Source organism: Coffea arabica, chromosome 6e (genome assembly GCF_036785885.1).
Source record: "Coffea arabica cultivar ET-39 chromosome 6e, Coffea Arabica ET-39 HiFi, whole genome shotgun sequence".
Lineage (NCBI taxonomy): Eukaryota > Viridiplantae > Streptophyta > Magnoliopsida > Gentianales > Rubiaceae > Coffea > Coffea arabica.
Genome location: NC_092321.1, coordinates 13017015 through 13028589, shown reverse-complemented (window position 1 = coordinate 13028589; position 11575 = coordinate 13017015). Strand labels below are relative to the sequence as shown.

At 37.1% G+C, this 11575-nt stretch overlaps 1 protein-coding gene across 5 annotated transcripts; it reads left to right on the top strand.

Annotated features, from left to right (window-relative positions):
* The first annotated feature begins 522 nt into the window (after nucleotides 1-522).
* On the top strand, nucleotides 523-7969 carry LOC113697202 (uncharacterized). 5 transcript variants are annotated; one of them, XR_003449807.2, is made up of 8 exons: nucleotides 523-854; nucleotides 2013-3111; nucleotides 4298-4471; nucleotides 4564-4665; nucleotides 4801-4839; nucleotides 4969-5168; nucleotides 6459-6513; nucleotides 7331-7398. XR_003449807.2 is itself a non-coding variant. In XM_027216711.2 (8 exons), exons 2-8 carry the CDS (start codon nucleotides 2020-2022, stop codon nucleotides 7427-7429), a joined length of 1626 nt encoding a protein of 541 aa, XP_027072512.1. In that variant the 5' UTR covers nucleotides 523-854; nucleotides 2013-2019; the 3' UTR covers nucleotides 7430-7969. The 5 variants fall into 5 exon arrangements, 3 of the variants coding, with proteins under 3 accessions (XP_027072512.1, XP_027072513.1, XP_027072514.1); XR_011816955.1 differs by having other exon boundaries at nucleotides 4969-6139; XM_027216711.2 differs by having other exon boundaries at nucleotides 4969-5033; nucleotides 7331-7969.
* The last annotated feature ends 3606 nt before the right edge of the window (nucleotides 7970-11575 follow it).

The window sequence follows — 11575 nt, the reverse complement described above, 5'->3', positions numbered from 1 at the left end:
AAAATAGTACCCAAACATTGAGCCAACTTGTGTTGGCGGCTGTATGGACCTTAGCAAGTTCCCTTGTTCGCTAAAAGTGGCACCCGAACACACAGCCCAAACAAGAGGTTGTGGCGGTGGCAAGGCTTATCAACAGATCTAAATCCGGACTAGATCCATCAAATTATTTTGGATACGGATAGGGATATAATTCCGAGACTCTGACTCGGACTCGGATCCGTTTTGTCAAACAAAAAACAGAAGGGATACGAAATGTGGTATTCCGACCCATATTCGACTTTCACACTCGAATATAAATTGATTAATAATTTAAAAAATTATATATTTATTAATGTAATATCCCAAATTTACTTTTCTGACTATTATCCAAATAGTCAAACACACCAAACCCTAAAACAGGCTTTTGACGGGCCTTTTTCAGGATAGGCCCGACTCGGATCCAAGATCCATCTAATCCGATTACGGGAGAAAAAGATCTTTCCGATATCCAGGCCAAATCTGGAGCGGGTATAGTATAACAGCTCCGAATCTGAATTTATTAATTCCAATGTGGATCCGGGGCCTAGACGGTGGCGGTGACGGTGGCGGTGGATTAAACGATTAAATCAAAAGAAGGCTCTCGGCCAGCGCAAAATTAGGGCGTCATCAAATCTTAGAATCAGCAATCGTCTCCCTCTTCTGCTGTCCAATTCCAGCAAAGGCTTTGCAAGAGATATTTTCAGATCTAGCCGTCGCCCTTTTTTCTTCTGTTCTAACTCGAGCGCTTTTGCTAGAGATATTTTCATATCTAACATCCTCTTACTGCTTACATAGCTCCTAATAAGCTTCTGTTTTAGAAGATCACAGAGCAAACGGTGAATGCTTGGTTATTCGCTTTTGTTCGCTTCTTTTTTTTGGCCTTTCTGTCTTCCTATTTGATCTTTTACAGGCGAAGTAGTCTACTTTATTCTGTTTTATTTTGTTATAATTATTATTGTTTACTTTTGGTTGAAGTCTGGGCTGGCCTGATGAAGAAAACCAAAGTGTATCCCTTTGTTTTTATGTTCTTTCATTGATGGTTATTTTGATTGCAGTTTTGTTTTTGGTTATTTATTCCGTTTTTATTTTTTTTCCTTTTTATTTGAGATCTTACCGGACTTTAAGATCCTTATCTTGCAAATCGCAACTGCTAAATGATAAATGATATTTTCGTCCAAGAGGGAGTTATTAGAGTTAGGGAGAGTTGTTTCATCTAGATCTGTCATGGGGCCAGACTGAGCTATAAGGAATTGCCAATGTGATAACAGAAATTGGTAAACAAACTTGATAAACAATCAATTAAACAATGGGGGTAAGCTGGAAGATAACTCAGAAGTTATTTTATTGATGAATGAAGAATTACAGAAAAGGGCGGGAAAGTTGAGAAGATGAACAGAAATGAAGGAATTTGGGAAAAAAGGGAATCAGAATGAGGTTCAGCTCAATTCTGTTGAAATTACACAAGAATTCTGCCCCCTATTACATTCACCCGATCCCTATATAAACTATCAGCTAATAACTAACTTCCAAACCTTCCAATCATATTCGCCCACGTGGCCAAGTGGCTGAGAATCTGTTTCATCCATTTGAAAGTTTGCTGCTGAGCTTCTGTTGTGTTCTTGTGCGTTTGTTGCAGAACTAATTCCCAGCAAAAGCGTGGTTTTTGGAATCACGCTTTGCTTGTTTCTTCTTCCGATTTCACGCCTACCCTCCTTCTGACTTCACGCCTTTAATTGACTTCATGACAAGATCTTCTTAGATTTGTGCAACTGCTGGCCTTCCTGTGTGAGCATATTTGTTCGATGCCTTGACCTGGATGACATTCATTTTTTCTTTTTGGGGTTGAAATTTGGGCGTGTCTGATGCAGAAAGTGAAAGAACAAATTGTATTATTCGTTTTTTGGTTTTTCATTCACGGTTATTCTTTTGTACAGCTTCAATTTGGCTGTTGCGTCACTCATTCTTCTGTTGCTAAATTGATTTCTTTTGCTCAGATTAAGCATGTCGCGAACAACAGAGAAAGGGAGAATTGGGAGACTGTCCTTCAGCTGTATTTTTGGAAAGCATGAAAGGAAAACAACAGGAAACCTCGTGGTGTGCTTAACGCAAGTGGATGGTTATGCGGATCCAATGGTTTATTCTTTCAAGTCTTTTCCAATTCGGAAATTGATTCACCATTCTTCAAGCAGGCTTAAACCGAAAGAGGAGTTTGTCTGGCATGAGATAAAGGATGCATTTGATGCATGCACTCCACATTACTTTGCTATGAGTTTGATTCATACTGGAGGTTTGGTTTATGTTGTTGGTGGTGTGAAGGCCGATGAGGAAGAGAGGCACTTGTATGAGCCAGGCAGGTTGCCCCGAGAGTTCAGTTGCATCTCTCTCTCAACTCCTCTAGGAAACTCTCGAGCAGAGATTAAGTGCCCAATGCATGGGGCAAAGTATTTCCCGCTTATAGAGGAAATTGATGGTTGCATCTATGTTCTATCTGGCCCCCTGCCCAGCTATGGATCTCCTGATATAATTGACATCGGCTTTGAGGTTTATTATCCTTCAGAGGATAGGTGGGCTGATCTGCCGATTCCTCCTTTTCTCAAAAAAGGTAGTTACTCCATTATGTTTAGGGGCTTCTTTTCATATGTAGTGATTGGTTCAAGGTTGTGTGTTTCGACTGGGGAATACGCGTGTGCTTTTGACACTGTGCAGTGGGAGTGGGAGGCTTGTGAGTTATTTTCTGATTTCCCGATTCAACCTGCCGAACATTTTGTGCGACACCTAGATGGTTGCGGTCCTCCATTTCCTTTTGAGAAAAAAGCCATCCTATATAAAGACAATATCTTCTTGTGCATTATGCCTGCCGTCCATCTTCCTGTCTGTCTCTTTCAAATTTGCGATGGGAAAGCGGTAAAAATGCCACTTTTATTGGATGGCATACCAAATGGAGGTGCTGTTGATCTTGTTGATTTAGGAAATGATTACTTTGCTGTAATGCTTTTTGAATACGAAACAGAGGGACAGGCCGAAGATCTGACAATTGTCACTTTCAAGCTGCTTTCAGAAAGAGGGGGAGATGGAGCTCTGAGTTGTGCATTGGTAAGTACAAGGACTTGTAATGCAACAAAGAATGGCTCTATTGTGCGTCCCATCTGTTCCTTCATATTGTAAGTTAAGAAAGATTAGTATGAAGGCCTAGCATAGCTAGAGCTGAAGCTGATGATCATGGAAAAGAGACAAGTGCAAAAAATGCTACTACTAGCAGCTTTCATGGTAGCTGATCCCATTTTGTTTTTGTTTCTGGCTAATTCTCGTGTTTTCCAATATATAGAAAATGGAGCTTTTGATGAAACTGCTATAGCCAACGGTTTCTTGTTTTTGTGGGGTTTTATTTCCTTTGGATTGTGTCATATATATAGTCTTGGAGTTTGCTTCATGATCCAGAAGGATTGAGGTTGGATCCTGAACTTGCGCTATTGATTGAATTTTTGGTATTACACTATTACGCTGATCCAGTTAAGGTTGAGAAGGGAAGCCTCCCTTTGACAATTTCAGTTTTGTTCTGGTCAGCGCCTGACAAAACAGAGCCTTCCTAGGTGACTCGTTCAAAAGCAGATATAGTGGGCTGATACATTGATCAGTTCACCTTTGCGCGTTAATCGTTGTGTTATTTGATACTTCAACTCGACATCTTGTGCTTGAGCCATTTCACAATCTCACCTCCTTGTATATTACCTACATTTATTGGCGTATAAAATATGCTGCATTATATATATATATATATATATATATATAACAGAAGCCCTAGAGAATAGGCTGAGTTATTCGGTTGTAGCCCTCTGCTCTCATGGGGTAAACCTATATCTTGAGTGCCTAAGTGGTGCTAATGTTGTTGTCTGCTGGGTCTAGTTCTACACTTACATCATTACACTGGCATTCAGAGATTGTATGTCTCTAGTGTCTGTGTGTGTTTGAGGTAGCAGTTCTTAACTGCAGGGCTTGTATGTTTTTGTTTTCAAGATGATTTTGTTGAAATACTCTCTGACAGGATTGCAAAAATTCTTGCAGTTTGTAGCGTGTTCAAACTGATTACATAGACTTGTATCAAATCCACTGGCCTGATCGGTTTGTACATTGACCTGACCTTTTCTGTATAGATACTATGTGGCAAATGGGTAACCATTAGAACAAATTCTGTTTCCAGAATAATAAGCTGACGTACTAAAAATGTGTAACTGTCCTTTGCAAATCTAACTGAAGTAATCCCACATATTGTCCCCTGCAGAAAAAAACAGAACAAAAAAAAAAAAGTTTGTTTTCGTGGATGATGTCCACTGGGATTTCTTGCAGTTATGTTCCAATGTTTGGAGAAACTGACTATGATCCTGGCCGTTATATTTCACATATAAGTTTTGATGAACAACTTGATGCTTTAGGCAGAGCTGTTGATGCTGGTAAGGTTAGTAAAGATGACCTAAAAGTTCAGCTCGTATTCAACTTATTGCTTTAGGGTGATATATTCCTGTTACAGAATGTTGACTGTTATTGTAGATCAGATACATCGGACTAAGCAATGAGACTCCGTATGGAGTCATGAAGTTTCTGGAAATTGCCCAAAAGCAACCTCACTATCCAAGGATAGTATCTTTGCAGGTGTTGTATGGGTAGCTTCCTTTTGACAATTGAGTAATATGAGTTTGTTTTGTTGTCTATGCTTGCATGTGTTTGCTTGTCTCTGTATTTTAGTGCACTCTATGCTTGTGGTATGATTCACCTCCCTACTTTCAGAACTTGTGCAACTTGCTCTGGCGGGGCTTTTTTTTCAAGGTGGCTTCTTTAGATAATTGAGTAATTTGAGTTTGTTTTGCTGTCTATTCTTGCATGTGTGTTCATCTCTGTACTTTAGTTGGCCCTATGTATGTGAAGCTAATATATGATTCACTTCCCTATTTTCAGAATGCGTACAACTTGCTTTGCCGGAACTTTGATTTTGGGATGGCTGAATGCTGTCACCATGAGAGGTACCCCTTAGTACTGAATGTGTGTATGATCTGCACAACTGAGTTAAGCCTCACTTATACTGGGAATACTCCTTCCATCCACTAGGAAGCTCCAAAAATTATTGAGAAAGTGATTGCTCACTAATATCCTATGAAGTATGTATTTCAATATTCAGTTATATACTGTACTGTCAACATGTTTAACTGCCTTCTGCTACGAGTTCATTACATTTTTGTTGTGATAAATATGTATGTCACTCTTCATTCTTGGTTTAGCCACACATCAATGGTTGTTTCTTTTTTTGTCTAAATTCCAAACCTGAAGCCTCTTGTCTTTCAAGCCGCATTTATTTGCTTCATTTTACCTCTTTCACTTAGTGTATCTTCTGGCAAGTTATCATTCGTCATACTCATTCCTTTTGACCATCTTGTTTCCATGAACCGCACTTATTCATGCTGTACTTGACTTTTTCATGGTCTTAATTTTTGTCTGTTGTATTCACAATTACTGGCTTCGTGCATCTTCTTGAGGTTTTGGGTACATGGCAGTTATAGAGATTTTGTGAATTTTTAAGTGGAATGAGAACATAACCTGTAAAAGAGTTTATACTTCAAATATATGAAAGGAGTTAAGTTTCTTGGCTTAAATGTGATGGTCTTTGTGAAAACATCTTCTTTGAAGTTTTCATCAGATATGCACTACACCAACCAGAAATAGAACAGAGGAAACTACTCTTATCTAGTTTTCTGTTGGCCTTCTTATTCTGTATTCCAGTGGAAGAACTTTCCTTCATGCTTATATATGCATATGATCGTCTAATAAATTATTCTGATGCTGGCATTTTCCTGCACTGACCCCCCCCCCCCAACACACAAAAACAAAACAAAATTTTATATTTAGGGTTTGTCTGTTAGTACACAGTCCTTTAGCTATGGGCATTCTCTCCGGCAAGTATTTCTCACTTGACAAGGGTCGGCCAGATGCTCGTTTTAATCTTTCAGAGGTTACATTGGTTTCTTCTATCAAATCTTGGTCAAACAGTTGTCTCTTCCTTTTGTCCGGAAGATATGCTGAAGGAGAGTCGAGATACAGCCTGTCAAAGACCAATATAAAGGCAGCCACTGAAGTAAGCCAATTATTTTCATAGGAGGAGAAGCAAGCTGGTTTTGTGAGATCTTTGGTTGATTGTAAAGGAAACAGGAAATAACTCATGCCTAGATATTTTGCAGGCATTGCTAAATTCATTTTCTTTCTGCAGCTTGATTCATTGTTTGATATTATTTGGCAGTTTTATTATGCTTGCAACTGTTTTTATTGAACATTCTGGAGGATTCTGTGGCCAAACAAGTTATAATGTTATCAACTGCTCTTTTAAACATATAGGGTGATTGTGCATAGAAGCACATTTTCTTGTCTACTTATCAAGATTTTACTTTATTGTGCAGTCATATCTTGAAATTGCTGAAGAATACGACGTCCACCCGGTGTCTCTTGCAATTGGTATAACTCTCTCTCTCTCTCTCTCTCTCTTGTCTATATATTGGGATGCCTAGCCTTGCATGGGTTGATTCCAGCTTACATATCAAATTTTCCTGAATTTTGCGTCATTTTATTTTCTTCATAGTGGTTAAATGTCTCTTTAAGTGCATTCTCTCTCTCTCTCTCTCTCTCTTAATTTCTATTCACCCTTTCTAACCTGATCCACTGACTGATATATGGAAATTGACTGAAATTCTTTTCTTTGAACTCTCAAAAAGAGTTCTTAACATCGAAAACCACCAATAGTTGATTTTGCTTTTTATATTATTTTATTTTGTTTTTGTGGTCCAGGACCATTAGTCCTTCGAAAGGTGCAAATAAAGATGCTTTTCCCCTGAGAATATAGAAAAAAGAAAAAGTCAACAACCAGTTATATTCAACCATCAGGCCTTTTGCAGTGATACTGCATATTGTATTTGCAAGCTTATTTTGGAGGTGTTTCTTATAAACAAGCTATACATTTTAAAAGTGCTAGTTGCTGGATGAGTTGTTATTATGCTAATAGTTGGTGTCTCGGAGTCTCTGAACATAATGATACTGAAGAAATTTCCGAGTTATAAACTTCCCCTATGAGTTGTTTATTCGTGTAATGAGTAGGAGATTTTCGGATTATCTGCATTTGGCTTCACTCAAGGTGAGGTACCTCCTGCTGATGGTTTGGCTCAAGTGTTGGTGGTTCTAAAAAAAACTATTATGCTCATACTATAGTATTCTATATAAGATAATGCTTCTTTAAAGATATCCTCAGCTTTGTAATCGTGAAGTTTTCTCTGTGCAGCCTTTGTTCTTCGACACCCTCTTGTTGCAAGTGCCATTTTTGGAGCTACAACAGTGTGACAAATCCAAGAGGTTCTCAATGCCTGCAGTGTCAATCTGAGTGATGACATTATTGGAGATGTTAACAAGGTGCATTCAAGGTTCCCAAATCCCTGCCCCTGATAAGTGCCTTTTGTTTTGTAGTATAACCATTGGAAGGTTAAAGATATTGGTGTCTCTTTGTACATTATGGAGGAACTGATCTGGCTTAGAGATTGTTAGCATGGTAATTTGAATCTTGAAAATCTGGCTGGGATTTTCTGTCACCGATCAATGTATTTTTTTCAAGTTTTGGAATTTTATGGAACTTGGCGAGGAGCTAATTACATGGACTTTGTTGGGGGAAACTTTTGGCTCCTTACAAGGCCTGTGATGTGCTGCGGAAGAGTCAAAAATGATTCAAGGGTCTTTTAGGGACCAAAGGGATGTCTGGAACTCAAGATCAGTGCAATATGTGGCTTCTAGATGATGTTGCGGGCGTACAAGTCCCCACTGTACACATATATTACTCTATGATTTGTGAAGATTTTATTTATTGCATATATATATTTATTTATTAGCGGACAGTATCTCCCTTAAATTGGCTGCCGCCTGCTGGAAACTGAATCCCTCCTGCGCATGTTTTGGCCTTGTTTGGAAGTTAAGTTTTTTTGCCAAGTTTGTCGCTATAAGTTTTTTTTATCTCCCTTAAATTGGCTGCCGCCTGCTGGAAACTGAATCCCTCCTGCGCATGTTTTGGCCTTGTTTGGAAGTTAAGTTTTTTTGCCAAGTTTGTCGCTATAAGTTTTTTTTAAAAACTTTAGTTATAATAATCTCAAAAAATTTCTCAAAATTTTTAAATTATACACTTCAAAATATTTAAAAATCTACACATTTCAAAAAATTTTAAAAAAACTTCTACAGCAAGTCACAGTAAAATTTTAGATAAACTCTAAAAAAACTCACCTTTCAAACAAGGCTTGCTAGAGGAATTTGTGTGTCGAACTAAATTTACAAAGTTAACCAAATCCCTCCGGAGGAGTTGGCCACCACATTAATTGTGAGGTAGAAGGTCAAGGGTTCAAATCTTACCTCCTATTAATATGCCTCTCTACGAGGCTTGTTATAAATTCATACGAGAGTGGGGTGCATCCGTCTGGTCTGATAGTAATTTAGTTCCTATCAAATTTCTCCGATTTAGTTGAGCCACTCTCTGGAGTAGGCTCCCCCCAGTAGGAGTAGGCTAGTTTAGGCTAGATATGCCTACAAAAACTTTACAAAGTTAAGAAATTCATATATAAGCCTAAAAAAAAAAACTGGATGGAATAAAGAAGATAAGAAAAGAAAGATAACATCAGGAGCTTTTTTTTTTTTGGTATACTAATTAATGCTTACTATAACATTTCTCTACCAAAATTGTTCCATTATTTGCAGTCCTATTCATATTAGTAAAGAACGTTGACAACAGTCACAACACCTGTGAGCCAAATGATTTATTTCGCCAAACCTTCTGTAATTAAAGGACTTGAAATGTTGCCTTGATTGGCAACTAACATTTATTGACAGCTATAAGAGTAAATGCGCCATATTTATGTGATTAATCAACATCAACAGTCAATCCTTGGCGAGAACGTAGGAGGAGGAAGCTTGGCATGTATCATTTCGATCAAAATCAAGATAAGTTATACCATGAATGATGGACAGTTCTTTTTTTTTTTTTTTTATGTTTGCCTAAAAAAAATGATGGAGGGTTTTTTCTAGTGTACATGTCTTACTATCTAGAGTTAATTCCACTTTGCACTCTTTCAATTATACTTGTATTTTTATTTCGTTTTCTAAACTTCAAAATAGGATATTTCAGTGCCCAAAATATGAAAATTTTTTTGACAAGTAAAATTGTTAGCAGAAGTCAAATAAAATTTATAATTAAGCGGGATATATTTTGTACCTAGGAATTAAAGTAGGATAAATTTTATACATTGGAGATAAAAGTGAGACTGGTTTTTAATATTTTAGAGATTAAATAGGACAAATTTTGTACCTTAGGGATTAAAGTAAGACAGATTTTAAAGGAGGACTATTTTCGTACTTTGATGACTAAATTGTCCTACTTTAAAATTTAGTGACTAAAATAAAAATTAATGCTATAGTTTATTACACCACCTTACTTTTTTCCGAAATTGGCCTTGTAGATGTTTGGAGCCAAAATTAATTAGCTCGGCCAATCATAGGCTTCTCAACAAATCTATTCCATTAGTAGTGGTTGTCAATCGAAAACCGAGGATCTTGTTTATGATAATGACCTTCTGCAACCGTTCCTGACAGTTATATGCATTTTGCACACGACATAGCTTTGTTTGCACATGGTGTAACTTATTTTTAACAACATATAATTTTAGAACAAAATTTTGTAGGTCCCACACATGTTGTTAAAATCGAGATACAAGATGAAATCTGGACTGTATAATTTTTTTTGGCCAAACCTTGGTCGTGAACTGTCCAGGGACGGTCCCCTGCCCTGTATCCCACTTGGAATAACGAGTTTTCATTTTGATATTCTTTTAATCATATTAATTAATTAGTGTGCATCGTACGATTTTTCTAACGGGTGTCCAATAAGCACTCGTTAACACATTTAAATTTCACCGAATCCATTACACACATACACATACTAACAACTATTATCCTCTCTCATATTTATAGACTTTTCCTAATTAATTTTACCTTTTCAAAAATTCTAACATCTAAAACATATCCTAATGAGTTTGAGCACCCATTAGACAGACCAGCATCATATTGTTTCCTTCAATAGACACTTTTGCTTTAATTTTCAAAGAAACAAGATCCCAGAAGAAGAGGGGAAGAAAATAATAAGAGTGAGAGAGGGATGTTGTTGAAGTTGAATAAAGAGATAAAAGATAATTGGTTAATTATTATGTGAACTACTTCCCATATTTGCACAAAATGGACATTTATTTACCATGCGGCTGGAATCAATGCATGCTCATTAGCGATTACCCAAAATTTTGAGTGATTCCAAATCCTTTATCCGCATTCATATTAAAATTAGCGTTAACCAACAAAAGTTAAAATTTCAACCCCAGTGAACCACTCCAACGTTTTTTCTCTAAGCGAAAAGGAAAAAAAAAGGAACAACATTACCATCTTGCATGTAGCTCCAGGGCGTTTTCTGATTCAAAGAGTTAAATTTCACTGAGCAAAATGACATAGACCAAACTGAAAAACCTTCTATATCTAGTCATCTTATCATTTTACTTTTTCGAAACTATCCATGTAATAGCTTCGATCGAGGGGCATTACGTTCGTGTAGTCAACAACCTTCCAAACAATTCCATTCCATTAGTAATGTGTTGCCAATCCAAAGATGAGGAGCTTGGATGTCACACTCTTCGTTTCAACGATGATTTTCGTTGAAAATTTCGTCTAGATTATTTCGAGACAACGAACTTCATATGTCTATCATTTCCAGAAGAGTAAAAAACACAGAAATTTCACAATTTTTAACTTGGATTTGGCTTGTTATATACAGGCTCAACAAATGCACTTGGTTCGGGAAAAGGTTTTTTCTTATTTTTATAATAGGCTGATAAAAATGAAAGCGTGGTTGTAAGTCACAAATTGTATTTTTGTTTTGTTAGTAGAAAAGATGAACAAGACAATTACATACAATTGCATCAAAGATACTTTACCATTCATTTTCTTGCAATTCTTATTAAAGTAGGTATAATTTTATGTGATTATTAAAATATGTACAACTATAGTACTTTTTTAGCAAGTCCTTACCACAACTTTGGTAATGCTGGGTGCAACTATTTGTCCATTTTCGCATCACTATTGAACAATTATGCTGGAGAACGTTTTGTCAAACCAGTGCTTTTCTTTCTTTTTGTCAAAGTGAAAGAAAAATAATTAAGCCATCAAACTGCCAGGTTGATACCATCCGATCTATGACAGCCACAACTAGCGAGGTAGAACCTGGAGTTTTGATAAGATACAGAAGGGAGAAACAGCTTCCCTGGCTCTTAATGCAAGGCACCATGAATACACAGAAATAAATGTATTTTCACGAGAAAGCTCCATTGCAAGTGAGATGTATGTCTGGTAATTGGGAGACTGCAGCATAGTCTTGGAGCTCCTCAAGGAAAGGATGAAACTGTCTGGGAATCCGGGTGAAAGTCTAACACATCACATGCACACATGACGAAAA